Source organism: Polyergus mexicanus, unplaced genomic scaffold, assembly GCF_030449975.1.
Source record: "Polyergus mexicanus isolate NDT 795.1 unplaced genomic scaffold, iyPolMexi1.0 SCAF_2, whole genome shotgun sequence".
Taxonomy (NCBI): Eukaryota; Metazoa; Arthropoda; class Insecta; order Hymenoptera; family Formicidae; genus Polyergus; species Polyergus mexicanus.
The window spans coordinates 8,233,809-8,255,497 of NW_027223322.1; the positions used below are offsets into that span (position 1 = coordinate 8,233,809).

Genomic DNA, 21,689 nt, shown 5'->3' on the forward strand with positions numbered 1-21,689 from the left:
GGCGGATGGTGTTGTTCAAACAAAAATATAGTGTTTAGTGAAGAAAAGATTGATTAGTGTGGAATTTTTTAGATAAAATGAGAGATCTCAAATTCTGTAGAAAAATATCTTTTTGTCTTGAAGAATAAAAACTTTGTTTTGATGTGAGAAGAGAGCAAAAAAATAATTTTACTGAACTTGAGGATTAAAAGTCCGTTTGGCGTATAGGTAAGTCTAAAAATAAAGAAATAATTTACTCTATTACGATGTTCTTTAGGTTCTTTTAGCATTTTTAACTTGTTCTTTTTTCATATTTTTTGTCATCGGAAAAAAATTTGACAATAAAATATTAATAAAATAATCGTCGTTCTTGATAGGGCTCCGTTTAAAAATATATATATTCCATATTATATGCGCGTCAAAAATATTCGCAATTGCGGATAATGCGAATTGATAGTTTTATAAAAATGCCATTTATATTAATGATATTGATTATTTTTTAAATATTTTGAAAGATTATCCATACAAAACCAGATATATATTATTAATTAGTTGTGATCAAAATATGCAGTATTAGTAACTTCAATAATTGAATATATTCTAATAATAAGACACAATAAAAATTATTATACAGAATATATACATACCATATGTAGATGAAAATTATTTTATAAATAAAATTATATACAGATATAGTTCTGTAAATTTATTCACAATGTTCCTTAATTATTTGGAGATTTTTTAAAATAATGCGTCGTTTGAAAAATAAAATTGTATGACGATAAAATGTATTTTTTATTCTGTTGTCATTTTTATCTAAATAAGGTTTACCATATTTTCTATTTGCGAGTATATATTGTATATATTGTATTCTTGTATTTGTATTTCATTAGCAACGCCCAGATCACCGTTGTAATCGAGTCACAGTAGATGACAGATATGTCTGGTCATGTAATCAAGATGATATAGAAATATCAAGTATTAGAGAGAGAGAGAGAGAGAGAGAGTCTTTTTTATATATATTCTTTATATATATGTATTTATGTTTAATAAATTTTGATTTTACATACTTTTATGAAAAGATTAAATAATCTATCAAAATATTTCAAAAAAGTAAGAAGAAATATAATTCGGAAACAAAACAGCTCTTCTGCATATGATACAGTTTCTTATATTAATGACAGAATCCGTCGTTTGTAGAATCTATTAGGAGATCCGAAAAACGGTATCTTTTACTTAAATACATAAATGTCTTTGCACATATGTATGTCAGAATACCTCAGCGATAATGGCATGAAAGTGCATCCATAACACCGTTCCAGAACAATTAGACGTTGCGCCTAGCTTAAGATCGTGGGAGTAAATTGCTGTAAACTCTTCGGCCGATTAAAAGACTGATCTTGTTGCGACATCGTACATAGTTGTCTCTTTAAATATCTCAGCGAGACACTTGTGTACCCAAGATTTGCCATTACGTACTTCCGACACATCAAACATTATAAATGTCATCTGTAATACATGTAGCATAATTAGATAAAAGAGAAATACGTATATTGTTTTCGAGTGAAACAGATAGCTCTGAGAACGATTAAGCTCAATTTGCCAATTTGAACACATGTTCGACCGAAAATGGGTTTTGAATCTGATTAATATATAAATAATACATTAATAATATGAATTAACGCTATTTAACGCTAATTTGGTTTTAAAGTACAAGATTCTTTGTTCGAATTATCAATTAAACGCTTACTTATGAAGTATTTCATTGATTAATCTAATAATCCAGGTAACCTAAGACGAAGTTTATGATGTCATCAATCATTCTCAAAGCAATCAAACTTGCTTCATTCAAAAACGCTAAATGATAAGAGTGGTAAGAAACAAGACCAAGCATAGAAAAGAACACTGTAATATTGAGATAAATAGCTGCAAATAAAAAATAAAGACAATGCAAAAATATAAGCCTGAGTATATTAAAATCTTTAGAAAAAGAGAGGTAACATAAAGATTAAAAAAAAGACTAGAGCTATAAATCGGAAAAAAATATAGGCAAATCACACATCACAAAAAGGAGCCAACGGCAAAAAAAAAAAAAAATAAATAAAAAATAAAAAAAAATGAAAAATTAAAAAGAGGCAAGTAAGATTATAAGTTTAGAAAAAAGAGATTCGGACGAAAACGGGAAGACATGAATGAACAAGAGAAGATAGAATAGAGAGGGATAACCAGGGAGAGATGAGGGATAGGCGTCCTTGCTCCGAACTAGTCCATAACTGTACATATGGATATCGTGGAGAACCGGTAATGACGTGAAAGTGCATCCACGAGTGAGAAGGTAGGCAGGTAGGCAGGCAAGCAAGCAAGGCAAGGCAGGCAGGCAGACAGACAGACCACCGCTCTCCCAGCAGTATATCGCCACGTTCGGAACAATCCTCCGGATCGTGGTCGCGGTACCGCTGGAGAATTTCTTCACCTTTCGATGATCAAAGTGTTCGCCTGATTGAGGTGGCAAACGTTTCGTTCACTGCGCGATCGTTCGGTCATTTCCTTTCTTCGAGTACGTTTTCACCGTTGTTGCGATTTACGATTCGGCTCGCTCGCATTTACGTTTTACTAACACGCATGTTTCAAGGTGAACAATTCTGAATAATTTTCAGTGAGGTGATCTCGACGAGATTTTCTGAGAAACGCGGTTGTCGATCGAGAAGGTTGGAATTTTATTTGCATAGTACACTTGATAATGAATACTGAAATACACACACACACAGAATAATCCCAATTTGTTACATTCTAAATGCTTGTTATATGATTAAGCGAAGTTAAAATTGAGATTGTATGATTTAATGTGTAAAAAAATTACAAAAATTATTGCTAACTATCAATTTTATTTCTTGTTTATGATACTTATGATTTCTTGTTTATAGTCTTATTACGTTTTAAATTTTTTATTCATAAAAGCAATATACATACACGTACATATTTAACTCGTAAAATGTACATGTCACATAAAAGATCACAAAATTACACATAAACTCTTTAGGTCTTCCTCTAAATTAAAGAGAATTTAATAATTGAAAATAACGGATAAGATTATGAAAGGAATCGGTATTTTTCTCTCTCTTTTCTCTCCCGAGTATTTATAAAATATATAAAATAAATCTTATTTTATGGTTTAAATTACATATGTATTATTTATATATATAAAATTAGTTGTGTGTGTGTGTGTGTGTATGGAAATTTTTTCTACTTTAAATTCATCTCTTTGGAGACTTGCGTTTAATTTCCTTTTCCTTATTAATTTCTAATATATTATCCAATCGATCCAATCCAATTGTTATCAATCGATTATTTGAACATTTGTACATCAAATTTGATTCTTATCTTGAATTACTCAACTGCATAAGCTGGATATTCGATGTATTTTACAATTGAAACGATACCAGCGGCTTTTGCTTGCCTTCCCTAAATATTGCAAATTACATGACTAAAAATTTAAAAATTATAAACATAATATTATAATATTATTATATATGTCATATGTGATTTTTGAAATTTTAAACATCATAAGCATTTATATTACTTTTTATTACAGAATTATATTAAGTTGCTTCGAGCTTTTTTACATGTACAATAATGTTCAAAAATATTATTTACCTAACATATGTGCAGACAATTTATATTTTTAAAACATTATTAACATAAGAAAAATATATAAGAGAAATATAAGAGAAATATAGAAAAAATTCTATGTGTTAAAACATAAAATATATATATAGGTATTGTGAAATATACTTTCCATATTAATATCAAGTTTTTCTTGTCAGTAAAATTTACCTCTATGTTGCCTTTTCTCTCGATAAAATTCATTAATTTAATTATGGTTTTTTTAAATTAATAAGTATTAGCTAATAAGATTGAGAACCTAAAAACAATGAAATAATTTTTATACTAATCCAAGGAATACCTTTTAAATTTATTTATAATTTACTCAATTCTCTTCATATGGTTGACACATATTCATTCAAAATATCGATTTACAAATTTAATATTTTTTAGAAAATAATTTTTAAAATTATTTCTTTCGCTTTAAATATTTTTTTTACAGCGATCGAGCTAATATCTTCGCTCGCAAGAGACAAGTGAGAGGCGTACAAGAAATGCATCTTGCCAATATACAATCTTGCAATTCCTAAAAAACCGAAAACACAGAGACGAAAGGAAGATAGTTGTTTCCGTGTAGTCATCCAATACCGAGGAGAGAGACACGCTCGAGGAAAAAGAATCCACAATGATCCTCATGGCTCTTCGAGCTAATCAAATTCTGGAGGAGAAGCGCTGAGCGACAAAGCTCGAGAGCGATCATAGATAGAAAAATGACCGTCGCGATGGAGCACAAGCGGAAGAGTTCGTGGGATTCGAAGGTGAGATTCGAATATGTAGCGCACTTTCCCCTTTCGTGGTATATGCTGTCTTCATTATCCGGTCGCGTCATTAATTAGGGAGTGGGACCTCATGCGAAAACATCGTGACTTAAGCGATGAACCGAATGGAAAATACAAAGTACTGGAATGTGAACCGTGTACGGAGAAATACAATATATTGTTTGTCATAGCAAAGATACGAGTAATGGAGTGAGCGCATTGTATTTCCTCGAGACATTTACTAATTTTTTCAAAGAATCGCTTTCAAGGATTTCAACATTTTCAGAGCAAGTGTAATTCAAAAGAAACGCAAATACGTGTGTCCGATTCCAAATTTGTATGCATTTTAAAATTATTCATTAAATGAAACCTTGACAAATGTATCGTGCGCTTTCCTTGTTTAAACTTGCAGTCCTGTTTTGGCACAATTTTATTATAGAATTTTTATACAAGCAGAGAATGTGAAAAGACGTAATATTTATTGCTTTATTACAGTGTATTATGTTTTATCTCACGGCTGGCTTTTTTATAGATTTTGCAAAAAATTATTTTGAAAATAAAAAATGGTATATCTCCTTTTCAGCTATTATCTAGAAATGATATTAAACGCAAATGTTGCAAGATGAAATATGAAATAATCGCTTTCATAAGTTGCTGTTTTCGGGCTGACATTTTGTCTCGCTTATTGCTCGTGATAAATTAATAAGTGAAAGAGAGAGAGAGAGAGAGAAAGCGCAATTCTGATTAATTTAATTAATTTTCATATCGTAGACTAATATAATATTTTTTTATTTGCGAGAAAAATGAATGGAATTAATTCTATTTTTAAAGATCGCGTCACAGTAATTTCTCAACTGTAAACAGAATTTTTTCACAAATGAATAAACTGGACAATAATTTACGTATATGTTGTATCCCGCAGCCAATAATTGCGCAACAACACGTGTACTGATGTTTGCGCTGATCGTTCTTTCTTTAATTTCTCCGATTAATTCTCTCGCATTACGGTATGAAATATAGGTATAATAAAAGATTTTGAAAGATCAGAGCGGGATTGTCTCGTGAAGGTTTAATTGAAACGACAGCTTTTATAATTTGCGAGACTTCTTTTCTCAGTAATATTGATTATTAATGTAAATTTATTTATACGGTATTTACACGCGATTTATCTTTTTCTCATCACGATAGCAAAAGTCTGATTCGTATATCCGTTCGGTTTTCATCCCCACACACCATTTAATCTTGTTCTCCAATGACCCCGAGTCGCGGGGTACGAACACATACGCACTCGGCAGCAAGTTTACGAAGAACTAGGCTGGTCGGAATGGAGAGCGATGCGTTAGGTGGGTTGGGTTGTCTGGGTTGGGCCATCTGCTCTATCCCCGATACCGTTATTTTACAAGGGCATCCGATCGCGTTTGATATTCTTTAAGATCGCACGTAACGCTTGTCGCCGTCTCGTCGATCAAGTTTAAATATAATGTTAGGGTAATCTCTCATCCTTCTTATATCCGGGATTTACTATTCATTTAGTGATAAAAATTTAGTACACGATGAGAGACATATATTGTTATTTTTATTCTTTATTTAATTCTTTGCTTTTCTGTCTTCCCTTTCCTTTCCTGTCTCTTTTGGGATATTAAACAAACACATTTTTCACATATAATTCAATTCTCAATGTGAAATGAAAGGGTTTTAAAAACTGCTTTACTTGATATCAAAGACATTTTGCAACGTGTTTTCTTTCCTTTCTTTTCCCCATTTATAATGTGATGTGAAATAATTTGAGATACAATTTGTTGTATAGAATATATGTGCTAAAAATTGTAATGAAGAAGAAGAAATATTATATATTAAAAATCAACTCTATTATCATATTTTACGATTTGAGTGCTTTTTACTGAATGGTACAGTATTGTCTTTCAGCAGTTAGTGTCGTGTTAAAAGAGTATGACTGAATGTTGTATATTATATATATGTATGTATGTGTGTGTGTGTGTATAACTGAACGGATTGTAATTTAAAACGGTGAGAAACTCGTTCCTAGATTCTTGCTCTTTTGGAAAGGTGGCTTGGTGTTTGGTATAACGGTTATAACGGTCAAGAAAGTCACGAGAGAACAGTAGCTCCAATGACGCTTTATAGATTCTTCCCGTCAGGTCGTTGACACTGACTCTTTTAACAAATTGATAATCAACATCTTTCCTAATGCAACGAAAAAGTTATGTCAGCCTTGCATTATTGTTATTATTATATATTCGTATGATCAAGTTTATTTGCATTCGTGAATTGTGTTATTTTTATTATACTTTTGTCATTTTTAAATAAAAAGATTAATTTGTACTGGAAATTATGGATCGACATGATTAAAATATTGATGAAAGATATCTTCTCTCATTATATCTTAATATAGCCAATCAATTTAAATTATATTCTCAACCACGCATCATATAAAAACGCTTTTTCCTTCGCTCTCATCAATTTATATACATATATCTGTACATAAAGTTTCTTCTTACACGCGACTTCTTATAGAAGTGTAATAATAATATATTATCGGGAATAATAACGTAATCTATCCACTGGAAGAGCAGTTTAATAGATCTCGATCGATAGTACTTTCAACGTTCATTTATAATATATCGCTCAATCATTAGCGAAGCTTATTGTAGTGGAACCAGAAGCGGGTACCGCGAGAGAGTTCGCACATACTTTCATGAAAGTTTCTAGCCGTGGAAAGCGCTTTTCTATCAGCGAGGTCTTATTTTTCCCGGTCTTGAAGTCGTTGACCGCGCCTATTAACGGAAGAATTCGAAACGCTGTCCAGTTCGAGAGTGTCTTAATCTCTTCCTATAATCGCTATCGAAGCGCTACGTTTATCCGCGTTCAATTCTACTTTCCAATCTAGCGCGTTTAGATCGCATCAGCTCATCTCAAGCGCGAAACGGCCCGTTATCGAGATTGGCATGAAACTCACAACTGCAGCCAATCGCGTCGATCTATTCGGTATTTACATTTTCTTCTTTACGAACTTTCTTTCTCTTAGAAATACATCGATTTGCTTGTTTACACTATTGCAAATTTACAAGTAAAATGCTAGTCTTGCTCGCATCCAAAGCGCACATAAATTTACAAGTAGCTTAAGTCGAAGACTTTTGTATTTCCCTCTTATGTGACGTATAAAATAAATATTCGATTTTAAATTATAATACTTTGATTGACACTGATATTCACAGATGATCGGTATTAAGACAAGCTTGCTATTTGCATAATATCATTGTGTGCGTCGTTTTTTTTTCAAATCGGGTTTTTTTTTTTTATAATTCTTAGATTGCACTCGCGCATAAATCTTTTTACTTTTTTTTTTTTAATATTTTGATATAATGATATTTAATTATTTGATATTGCAATTATTTAGTAATGTGATTAATTAAATAATATTTAATTATGTTTCACTAGAAATTATATGAACAGAATTTGAATAAAAAATTATATATTTGGTACTTGCCATTTACAATAATGTTTTTAATATTACATCAGAATCGATCATGCGCGAGGCAAATAAAACTTATGCAAGATCCAAGTATTATTCACGAAGCTGATATCCACGAACGAATGGCAACTTCTCGCGTTCAGTTCTTCTGCTATCGCCAGTTTCATAATAGCATAGGCATAGTGTACATTTTTGTAGTTACCCTTATATAACGCTATAGACTAGAAGAAACTTTCCTCTCCCAACGTGGTTTTGCGGTTTTGTGAGGAAATATTTTACACACGTAGATGGCATTTAATTTTGCGAATATATACTTTATGTCGCGAAACATAATCGCGAATTAACTATATATAATAATAAAATAAGTACGTACTAGCGAATACGCAAATACAATGTGAACATATTAGATCACGCAAGTAAAGATTTATTTAATCCAATTTGGAAAAAAAAAATTATCTTAAGATCACTGAATAATCGTTGAAAGTTTTTAGCCGATAACTCACATTGTTTATGAAAAAGTTAACAAATCAAAAAGTTTGACACAGCTTGAATATTCTTTAATAAGTAAAAAAAAAATAGAAACTGATAATACTATCCACGCAAAATGACATTTATTTCACATCATTCGAAATTTGCTTTCAATGCAAATCGAGGTCTCTATAATTATGCAGTTGCAAATGAGTTTTCAATTTTGGTCAATCGCTTTGTATATAGTTGCGATCCTATTTGGGGATCGTATAATTATAGATCTAGTTTGCTAGTTTTTCTATTTTTATTCATTAAAAAATAAATACTCAACAGCCAAATTTTTATTTATTAATCATTTATTAATAAATAATTAGAGCGAAACGACTAAAATTTGTTGAAGATTACTCAGAATCGTGATCTTGACAATGCATGTCAGTTGGAAATCTCTTAAACCTAACCGTGTGAAGTATAAAACGCTATATATATATATATATTCATTAAATATTTTTTTATCTTTTTTTAAAGTGTTTTGATATACCTAAATATTTTGTCCTAATTTAACTACTCTTTATACAATTTTCTTTTCCTTTTTTATTGTTGTTTATTAATGTATACATATATATATATATATTTTTTTTAATTATTAGATTTATAAATCTATAGAATGGAAATTAATGAAAATACAATAAAATCATGAAATCGCGAATTTTTCTGCTATATTTTAATAAATATATATTCTGTAATTATGGGGAAGCCTATTCGTATTGTATTTAATTCTCATAATTAGATAATAGTTGTTATGGCGTACAATGCACTCCGGAAGTGATTGGAAATAGAGTTCGAGATAATATCTTTGTTTGCCAAGCTGGTAGCTACGTAATATACGTAATAAGTTATGCTTAAGCACGATTCCCATATATATATATACATATATATATACGAATCGCGTGCGAAAATCGGTTGACTTTCACGAACATCGTTTAAATATCCACTATTACTTAATACTTAAATCGCTGCTCTAGCACTTTAGTCAACAATTATTTGAAGATGAATCTTTTAGTATCTATATACACACAATAGAATTTTCATTATATACTTGATCTCAATTTTAATGTGTACTGATACGTTATGGATACAATCCACGCTCGTTTCTTTTGCATGTATGTGTGTGTGTGTGTGTGTGTGTGTGTGTGTGTAGGAATAACATATTTTGCACTATTTAGGTGAGTTTTGACCTTTAATTTCATATGACCTTTGCAGCAGCCACTATCCAGATATCCTCGGTTGTAATCCTTCGCGTCGGAGCGTGTGCCAGGCGTAGCATTTGAACGATTGAACGAAGGCGTAGGCATATCGCGGTGCCTATGCGATTATTGTGCTGTGCGCTTTGCATGCAGAAAAGATGCAACGAGAAACGATTACACAAACACTTACGTATTCGCAAATTCATGCGTCGCGTCATGTAGACCGCGAGTCATGTAGATTCATCGACAATGCGCGCGCGATATAACGCACATCTATTTCATACGTCACAATTATGACGCGTATGTCATTCGCATAGCCACATATGCGCGCGTACTTATATACGATTTTGTTTTTTAAGGCCATGAATATATTTTTATTTATTTAGTTTGATCTACGCGCACATACACACGCACTAACTAAGCTTCCTAAAACTCTTTCTTATTCTTTCGGAAAATACAAATATTTCTCATTTTCTGAATATTTCTATTTTTGTGTATTGTTGAAAGTAACAAAAATATTTTAAGTTTTATTCTTATTTAAAAGCGATTTATTCTGCATAATTTGCTCAAATTCGCAGCTGTATTTTTAACCGTTTCGGATAGTATTTTATTATCTTAATTCTAAGACGGAAGCAATGCGATCGTTAATGCAAGTCGTGTTACAATCACAGTAATCCCTGTTCTTTTGAATTGGCAAAAATATATTGGCGGTACAAAGGAACGGAATGTTTCATCAGCGGAGAGATACCGCCCACTATTTATTAGATATTATTTATTGATAGTTTGAGCGCGTGCAATTTTGCTTTCGTAATGTTCTCTGCCATTATGCTAAGACTTTATTTTATTAAAGAAAATATTGTCAAAAATATTTAAGAAACGTATCAAATATATTGTGTGTATAATATTTGTAATATAAATGATTCGAGAGTTTACATTGCGTAATATACAAATTATAACTGTAATATACAAATAATGTAAGAAGAAATGACTATCATAAATAGTACTCACCATATTTTTATAGCTTCTATATTTGATATATGATTCTTTCTCCTTGATAATTAATATATTATATTATTATATAATGAGATTGATATTTTATTATATAATAATTTTATTTCAGAGTCTTTTTATTTTGTTACGTCATATATATTGCTCAAAACAATCATTTTTTTGAAAATCTTTTCAGAGATAATGTAAACTTAATATATATATATATATCTTTATCTCATAAACATTAACATTGGCGATATTGAAAAAACAAATACATCTTTATTCGTAGATTTCGGTGAGTACAGTGAGTACCAGAAGGTTCAGCCGTGCCGGAACACCAAGCTCGATCCTATCATCCGACAGCGACATCCGTTTCACGAGAAAACTCGGTGGCCAGTATCGCTGCGGATGCTGCGTCCTCGCCGCTTTCTTATTCTTCCTCCTCTTCTCGGGTGTTTCTATATACCTCGGCTGTAAGTACATCGTTGCTGAGACATTGCAGCGAATAAACTTAAAAGTCCATAAGTTGTTTAAAAAGATAACATAATTCTGTAAAAAAATTTTCTTAAATTATCTTGTCTAAGTACTCGCTTTTTATTTTATTTATTTATTTTTTTTTTTTTTTTTGCGACGAACTGGCATTTAAACTTATATATTGATGTTGGCATCAATGTATTTTTTTATATAAAATCATCTTTGATCTATGGAATAATATTTTATTCGTGCTGACAAACTTTTTTTTGCAATAAAAATAATTTTTTTTTTTTTTTTTTTTTTAGATAAAGTCCTTAAAGTTAAAAATTTTTAATCCTTTTATTTACAAAAATATTTCTCAATTAATTATTTGCCTTCGTAATATTTCTCGAAGAAGAAAACATCTTCGGAAAAATATATGATAAGGAGTTTTCGTTTTTGCAATCTTAAACGTTATTCTATATAGAAAAATCGTTTCGCGCGAGATGCACTGATGATTTTTCTTAGAAAATAAGTATTTTATCAAAGGTTTTAATCATTTCGTAATACATACGTGCACGCTTTTATATAATAGTGAAATGGTAAATCATACATAATTCAATATAATGTGTTGCAATATTTTTTTATTTATTAATTTTAATTTTCACATACACACATATATATTGGGCATTTATCGAGACGACATATTTTATTTTAGTCACATGAGCGTTCGTCCCACTTTCACTTATCGTTCTTACGTATATGTATGTATGAGCGCAGAAGGCACTGATGCAAATGAAATTATTCCAGTTAACCGACAATCGGCGGCCTAGCGAGCATGAAATTATCCTGGCACATCATGATCGTTTGCCAGGACGATGGATATATGTTCACGGTGCATGAATCCGCGGACTGTAAAGTACAACAATCGCCTTCGCCTTGTTTAAATATGATTGACGTTTTCTTGCACTTCACCTTGGTTAGATACGATGTGTATGTACATCATATGTATGTACATACGCATCACAATAAACAAGATGTAAAGAAGAGAAATAACTGTTATCTCACGTAATATTTAAAATTGAGGGAGGAGGTGGGTGGGTGGGGGGGGGGAAGGAGAGATTTATATCTTTTATAAAATTATTAAATGTAAAGTAATAATAAACACGTAGAAATTCTTAAAAGTTTCTCATTTTATAAGAATTCTTATGAATTTATATACTTATACTTTTGCGTGTCTATATTTTTCTAGTTTCTTTTTGGCAATAATATCTTTTTCACTTTTCGTCAAGAAAATAATGTTAATTTTTTTATCGCTGCAAAAAAATTTTTGATTATATATAAGTATATTATTAACACTTCTTCTTCGATACTCGGTTACTCGGTCAGACCGTTATACGTATACGAGCTAAAAGACCTCAATGGGCTTTGGCCGCATCATCTTCTTCCTGCTTTCCATTCTCTGTTCTTCAGTGGTATGGCTTTGATTAAAGATGTATATTACACATTCATTCCTTGTGCTATAAATTTTATTTTAATGCAACTGTCTTACGAATACATCGCAAAAAATTGTCGCAAATTAATTAAAAATAATTTACATCGTGCTCAAACTTAATTAATTAGTTAGTAGATAAGTAACACATACATATATATATATATATATATATATATATATTATACATTCGCATATGATACAGCGAGCGGCACGAGCTCAGTAATTTCTATGCTGCTTAAATTCGTGTTTACGAGTGAAGAGAATAAGAGGTCATGGAAGATATTGCGTGAAGACGCGCGTGCCAATCCATTGAAGGCTTTCCAGCTGGTAAACGTATAACGGTCTGACCGAGTTGTTTAGTTGATAGATATATGCCCAATCCAGCATTCGACCTTAAAGGTGGCGGATCCGTGTCCTTGAACTATTTTGATCCCGTGACACTGTAACCTATTCTGCAAATATGAATTTTACATTATAATGCCGGCCAATTGAGGACCGTATTGAAGAATGACCTTTCTATCTCTTACCCATTGAAAAAATGAAAAATCCATTTTTTTTCCAATTAACGAAAAACTTATCTTTTTCACAAATCTTATATCTTTTATTAGTGTATAGTATAGTAGAAATTTTTACAAATCTAACTTATACGTAGCACACACACACACATACATACATACGGATAATTATATATACATATATTGATTATAATGAATTATATTATGATTTATACGTATATATATATATATATATATATATATATATATATATATATATATATATATATATACAGAATATTTCTTCTTACTCAATAAACATATGTCTACAATTTGGCTGTTAAAATCTGTATAAAAGAATATGTACATATATATATGTGTTGATTATTACGGAGTGAAAAAAATTTTCTTGTCGAATGGAGAAGTCCGGTGAAAAGTAATTTTTAGTACGTATATAATCGAGGTCTCTACAGGCAATTGCATTCTCCCGATTTGTCTCGTTTTGCCTAGGAATATTGACCGCACCGACGTAATGACAGCGCCTGAGGAGCGAAACCCTTTTTAAAATTGTTAGCACGTTCTACACGGTTGACTATATCATATGTGGATCGCGCATACATTAGAAAGCTAGTTTGTGATATATTGTATAAATTATAGTAAGATATACTACGTGAAAATATAACGTTTTAAATTTTTTCTTGGTTACTTTGATTGATTAAGACGATTCGCGAAACCTCTCATGAATCTATCATCAACAAATTATTATAGAGTTTGTCGTATCTTGGTATAATTTTCATAAACAAAATACAAACTAACACACAAAGATGACTAGCACAACATGTAATGGAACAATGAAGAAATGATATTCATTTATTACGTATTGCGTTAACGATAAAAAGGATTCCATCATAATTTTTATAGATGTAATGTACATTAGCAAACGCTTTTTTATTATATCTACAGCATAATCAACTTTATGCAAACTTGTTATTTTGGTTAATATGATTTGTGGAGCTGCATTTATTATTTATTAATATGAACGATGCGCAAAGACCGATAAAATTATATCATCAAGAAACTCGACACATATTTAATTTATTAATCATTAAACTAATATATTTGTAGTATTTTTATATTTTCTTTAATTTTGATAATTTAATTTTTATTGTCATATACAAAATTTTAGTGTATTATTTTGGCTCTTTTTTATTTTCTTCTATCGAAATTTTTATCTGACATTTGAATGTACAATATACAGGATGGCCCCGAACGTTCCAGCCAGACTTTGAGTTCATATAGAAAATTTAATTCTGAACAAAAAATTTCCTATAAACATGGGTGGAAAAATGCTTCTTTAAGAAGTTATCGCTCAAAAATCTCTGATGCGAAGGAAGAGCAAAAGGTGAAAAGAAAATGAAATAAAAAGAAAATGAAAATTAATAAATTTCTTGAAAAAAAGAACGATAAAAATAAAAAATAAAAATCTTTTTCTTTTATGAAAACAAAATAAATTCTTTAAACTAAAATAGCACGTAATAGTAGAAAATGAATAAAGACGTGAAAAAACTAACTGTTCTCAAAATGTTCCCCCCTAGCTCCAATACACTTTCGGCATCGAGTAATGACCGATCTAGTCGCTTTACGGAATTCCTGCTGATTCAACTTTAATCGATCTAACAATAAGTAACAAAAGCACTTTTTGTACGTTTGAAACTGGTTATATCAAAATCTATGAAACGTACAACAATCATTTTGATCTCATTCGAAAGATAATTTAATTTTCTACAACTTTTGTTTCGGTACTTTTTGTTAAAAGACGCACATTTTTCATGATATTTGGAAAAATGTGTAAAATAACCACGATTTCAGAGGTTTTTGAGCGATAGCATTTCTTAAGAAAGCATTTTTCGACCCATTATAAGAAAGAATTAAATTTTCTAAGACCTCAAAGTCTGGCTGGGGAACGTTTGGGGCCACCCTGTATATATATTTCCGTACTATTATTATTTCGTCTATTATTATTAACTATTATCCACTCTTTTTCGCAGATTATATAACTGATAAATAATAATTAACATTAAATATTATTTTTATTTTAGACACGTTCCTCACTTCGGATCCACCGGGTGATCAGATATTTCTCGCAACATTCCGAGTTATCAAAGGTGACTCTTTCACCGCGGAACTTGCAGATCCTTCTACTGAGACTTTCCGGATACGATCACGAGAATACCGCGATCGCTTTAATCTTATCTTTCGCCGCAGCTGGTTGAAATTATCGTTTCTTACAGCAGATGTTTTGGCGCTTGACGGGTAAGGAAATTTTATTATTACAATTGATAGGGCAGTCGATTATTTAATTCTTACATTCGCTTGTCACTGCTTCGCACTGGCCAATGAGACACGCCTAAAGATATTAGTACAAAAAGTGATTCGCAAAACAAATTATGCAATAACATTCAATGTGGAGCATGTCATGTAAAAGCAGAAAATTAGCTAATTATAAAACACCATAAATTTGATTGGTCTATCTATTCGTCTCGAAAAGTTGATTCTTATATAGAAGGAAAAGGCTAGCCGAGATATAATGGAAACCGATGAAAACAGCTGTACGCGGGAGAGAAATCGGACGATATCGCTTTGTAACTTTCTAGTGAGCGTGGTTTCACGACACTTGTTGCTCTCAGTGCGCAATGAAATGTTACTGCGGCTATTTTCATCAATAATGTATTATTCATCAATAATATCGTGCTGGAGCTAATAAATTGCATCGATTTATTATGGGTCAACGATCACCCACGAAAAAAAGTTGCACTACTATAGAATCGCTTGTATATTCGGAAATCTAAAATTATAAATAAATTATAAATTCAATTTCTTTCTCGACAAATTTCTAAAAACAATTATAAACTTTTAAATAAATTAATATAATAGCCTTTATAAAAAAAAAAAATATCGGATATTTTACGAGTACAATGTGGATCTTCTTAAAGAGATTGAAATAATAATTTTGATTGCTAATAAATCTTAAAATTTTATATATTTTAATTTTGTATATATAATTATTATTTATAGGGTCGAAGGACGCGATTTGGTGGTGCATTTCGATATCAGGTTCGATCCGCGATATCAGACTATAACTACTGGGAATATCGTAGACATTCTGTCACGAGAATTAAATCCCGAAACTTCGCGGTATCTGGCGAATCTGACAATAGAGACGAAGAGTCTCGATGTACAAGAAAGTCTGAAGGCCCTAAATGCGCAAATTAATCCACAATCAACTATCTCGACTTTACCGCCGACAACGACGGCACCTCCGCCAAGAAAATGCAACAAGCTGGACTTGCCCTATTGTAAACATCTCCCTTATAATATTACGTCGTATCCAAATATATTGGAGCATAGATCATTGGTAGATGTCGAGGAGGATGTTATCGCATTTAGGTATGTTCTCTCGAAGTAAATAAGATTATAGTGGACTCGAATAAATAGGGAAAGCAAATTTATTATTAATTATATGTGTATACTTTAATACTTTAGAAATTATGTAGAGACTATAATAGAAATTATAAACTCTGTTAAGTTTTTGGAAATATAATTTCACGAAAAAAACTTAAAATTAAAAGAAAAAAAAAAATTATTAAAAATGAGAGAAAAAAAATGTAATATTATGTTTATGCGTTTTTATTATTTGTTTATATTAATAACGATAATATTAGATACTCTATATAATATCTAATCAATACATTGTGAAATCAGAGAACTAGTGGACGCGGAATGCTATCCATTGGCCTACGACTTTATCTGTCAGGTACTGCAGCCTGCGTGTCAAGTGAGTCATCCAGAAGATCTGCTACAGTTGCCCTGTAGGAGCTTTTGCAGGGAATTTTGGAATGGATGTGGCAGTCGTCTTTCCGAGAAGATAAAACGCGCCTTGGATTGCTCCAACTTTCCAGAATATGTCGGTCCTGGCAGTTGCAGACCGAAGCCAGGTGTGATCAACTGTCAAAAAATATTATTATTGTTATTATTACAAGCAAAATCTCTATCTTCCGTAAGATAATATTAAATGCAGTATCCTTTGAATTAATTAATATGAACGAATTAATGTGTAGGATGTGTGCAAGCACTTCAATCTAAAGCTTTATCTCCGAGAATTTGCGATGGCGTGATCGATTGTCCGGATCTGTCGGATGAAAAGAATTGTGCCTATTGTCGAGATGGTTACATGCATTGCGGTGTAGGAAGAACCTGTATACCGCATACAAAACGATGTGACGGCAAGATGGACTGTCCGAATGGCAGCGATGAAAAAGATTGTCGTAAGTAGCATAAGACGCATAAAAAAATATGTATTAATTTACTTTTACAGAGGTAATATTTAAAAAATCATCAAAAAAATAAATAAATATTATTGTGCATATTTGTTACAGTACTTCTTGCGCCGAGCGTTCACGTATTAAAATCACAATCCTCGAGCACACCTCATGCCGCGAAATATAACAAAGAGGGTTACGTTGTATTTAATGAAAAAGGTACTATTGGCAAACTTTGTACAGCAAACCTAAACGCTACCTTACCAGAAACGGAAATGGATAATGTTCTTCAAACAGCAGCGAGCTCATTATGTACTTTACTCACATATACGTAAGTATATGTTATCGTCTATGTTTTAATACCATAAATATCTTTTCCATCATTGAATTTTTAAAATACAAAAAGAAGAAATAGAAAAAGCTTAAGGAGAATATCAAGCACAAAATGTAATAAAAATAAAATTTTTCGTCGACCCCTTTCGGCAAAGTTTTTTCATTAATCAAAATTTTTATTTTTACTACATTTTTACTTTGCATAATTTTTATAGCGCAAAACTCATCTAGTTAGTATATTGGCTTCTTTACAATTGGTTTTTTACAATCCTTCCTATTTATTAATTTGTAATTATTAAAATATTTGTTTCTATTTTATTTTATTACTTAGCAATGTGAATAGATATTAATTGTCGTTGAATATGTATGCTTCTTTTGCGATTTTATTTAATATTACTTTCAGAGTTATAATTTTGATTTGTCCATAATTATAATTTGAAATTTGCTTACATATTTTATATTTTTCTCGTATACTTGAAAAAGAATTTTAAAATTTGGAAATTAATATAATGTCCTGTAATTTTTTTTCAATGTAGTGGTGTGGCTCTTGTTGAAATAAGAATTGATGACGAAGAAGATGTCCCGTATGTATACATGGAAGATCCATCAGCACCGGAAATCACTTTTGTTAGGGCTCCTTGTCCTAGCAAGGAAGTCTTGTACGTTCGCTGTTCCGATCTTGGTACGATTGCTCTATTTTTCTAATATATTATATTTTATTATATTATAAATATTTTTCTAATATATAATAAGTACATTATCTTAAATAGACGTTTGCGCGCAATTATACACGTTACTACAATATATATAACTATTTATTATTTATCATAAACTTCTATTAATTCTTCATTTTCTTTTCTTTTCTCTGTTGGAAAGCTAGAATGTGGAATACAACCTTTACGTGCAAACGGCGGTACTCAAAGTCTTAATAAGATGGCAGAACCCGGCGACTGGCCTTGGCATGTTGCACTCTTCAAGGAGGGAGTTCATGTTTGCGATGCTACTCTCGTAGCGGATAATTGGTTGCTCACAACAGCGTACTGCTTCCAAGGGTGAGTTTAATATACCTATAAAAGAGATAATTTTTTGTATTAAAAATATTTTTTTGCTTTATATTAAAAAAAATATCGTTTTATATATGTACATATATATCAAATCAATTCTTTTAAATTTTAACCAAATTTTTTTTTTTTTTTTTTTTTTTTTGTAGTCAACCCAAAGCAGAATGGTTGGCTAAACTTGGTGTCGTACGACTTTCAAGTACATCACCTTGGCAACAAGAACGCAGAATCGTCGGCATGATTAAATCACCGGTGGAAGGTACAACTGTTCTGGTAAAATTGGATAGACCAGTAACGACCTTCTCGGATTTCGTAAGACCTGTTTGTTTACCCTCCAGCGAAGACTCACCGAGTAATACATCGCAATGTAACACTCTGGGTTGGGCAAGAAATCGTATGTTGACTAATCGTTAATTGTCTATAATTGCTTAAATTTTTTTTTAAGGTACTTGAAATGCTTGATATTCTTGAACATTAAAAAGAAATTTTAAAGAATTAACTTGATATTATTGTGATATATTTCGATATTATTATTGTATATTTGAACTTTGAAATATGTACATATTTCGACAACGACCTGATTAAAATTCTTTTGTTATCAAAATTATAAATTAATTTAAAGAAAATATAAAATGTATTTATTTTTAATATTTTATTATATATACATGTATATATTTTCATTATCTGTTTAATTATCTGTTTAAAAGGCACAAAACATTTTTGAAATAAATATCTTTTCTTTTTTTTTTTAAACAGGTGATTTACTGCAAAGAGTACAGTTGAGACATAGTGTAATGGAAAAGTGCGAAAATATTAGTATCCCTTCGGTGAATAGCGTTTGCACTGAGCAAGCATATTCCACGGATGATTGCAATGTAAGCAAAAAATTATTTACATAATCCGCGCTTTTAAACCATTTCTATTCTTTTTCCCATTCTTTTAACGAAAATTATTTTACATTATAGATTCCAAATATCAATAAAGTTTAAACAACAGAATTTGAAAAATAAAAATTGAAAAAATGAAAATTTTAATAAATAGTATAAAGTAGCATTTTACATTATTAAATTTTAACAGGAGGAAGAACTGGCCGGTAGTCCAATGCTGTGTCTTCAAGCGGATAGTCGAAGATGGGCATTAACTGGTATTGGTAACTGGAGAATAGCTTGCTCGAAAGATGGCATCGAAAGACCTCGATTATACGACAAAATTTCATCCCATATTGACTGGATTAAATCTACCATTAGTTGAGAGCTTTAATTGAATTACTCAGATAAGCATTATCTGATAAATATTTTTTCGCGAACAAAATATATTCTTGAGAAAAAATTGGACAAAAGGAAAAAGAATGTCCATCGCGCGCATTCCAAAAAATTGTGACTTATATATTGAAAAGTTAGAAATTACTATATTACACGATGTTGTGATACGCTGATAGATTCAATCATATCTATTTTCTATGAATACATGTTATTGTTATCAGTAATGGCGACAGATAAAAATTTACCTTTCATTAATTACCGGAATGTGCAATCGTTTCTATTCTCTTCTATAAGTGTAAATATCTCCTTTCTTAATTTAAAACAAAAATTCTTTTTGTATTACTGTGGCATAACTTTTTAATTTATTTTTTTGCCCTAATACATTTATTCTTTACCATATGTATACATAGTTGTTTTATATCTAATTAAGTATTATATCCTCAGTTTATTATTAGTAATTATAATATTAATTTTATATACATATATTTGTAAGATTGTTTACATATTAAACTTTCCCAAAATAATCATCTGATTTTTTATTACCTGTAGAATATAAATACATAAAGATAAATTTGAGACAAGCGCATAAAATTAAAGATTTATTTAATACTTATTATAGTAAAGGGTCATGTAATGTAATAATGATGAATTGTATAACAACATATAAGTTCTGATAATAATCTAAAAGCGGACTGGTTAGATTGGATACGATTAAATGTGACAAGAATAAATGAAGACGGTATACTAGTTATGATATTGAGATTGCAACAACTAAAAAAAAATACATTTTTTAATAAAGATAAAAATAATCGATTTCACACACATTTCAGTATGAAGAAGAATTGTATGAGTCTATCAAAAATTTGGAAAACATGGGATACAAATTATATGGCAGCAAGGACACCGTCGATTTCTATATTAATAATGACCGTGGTAGAGTTGAAGTAAGTAAAAAAGCATTTATACTAATTATTACATCCTTTTAAATATATAATATTCAATTACTTTTACGTGTACAATTACATACATAAAAAGAATAATTATACATATTTACATATTATATTTACAAGGATAATTTAAAAAAATTAGATATATTTATGAAAAAGATGATTGATTAATTGTTTTTTTCCAAATAATTTTCTGCAATTTAAAAGTTATAAAATAGTAAAATATATGATATTATAATAGATTTACTTTTCTCGCGATTTCACAGCATAAATATTTTATTAAAGAAATTTATCATATATATTTAATCGCAATAATAAAGCACACATAACATAAATTGACAAAAATAATGAGATTAACAATAATGAAAGATATAAAACATGTTATGATATTGTTTTGAAATTTGCCGATGAGTTTTCTTCACAAGAGACATAAAATAAAAAAAAAAAAAAGATACGTATTACGAGATATAAAACAATTTTTCTAAAATTAGCATACTTTTTAATAAAAAATTTGTTTGAAATGTCTAATCTAATAACTCACACATACAATCTACTTTACAAGTTATATTCCATATTATAATAACAGTATTATCTTACAAAAGTGACTCAAATCTAACTGTGTCGTAGCAATTAGGTATTTTTATAAATTATTTTAACTATTAGTAATCACTCGTTTCGCTCTTTCATATAACGCAATGATCAAATATCAACAGGCTTGCAAGGCTATACG

At 30.4% G+C, this 21,689-nt stretch overlaps 1 protein-coding gene across 1 annotated transcript; it reads left to right on the plus strand.

Moving 5' to 3' along the window:
• The first annotated feature begins 2,159 nt into the window (after positions 1-2,159).
• On the plus strand, positions 2,160-20,399 carry LOC138944792 (atrial natriuretic peptide-converting enzyme). The gene is made up of 13 exons (XM_070315783.1): positions 2,160-2,687; positions 4,085-4,400; positions 10,885-11,068; positions 15,137-15,350; positions 16,113-16,484; positions 16,800-17,032; positions 17,156-17,362; positions 17,474-17,687; positions 18,226-18,371; positions 18,570-18,741; positions 18,900-19,144; positions 19,507-19,625; positions 19,828-20,399. Exons 2-13 carry the CDS (start codon positions 4,353-4,355, stop codon positions 19,999-20,001), a joined length of 2,328 nt encoding a protein of 775 aa, XP_070171884.1. The 5' UTR covers positions 2,160-2,687; positions 4,085-4,352; the 3' UTR covers positions 20,002-20,399.
• Positions 20,400-21,689: the final 1,290 nt, after the last annotated feature.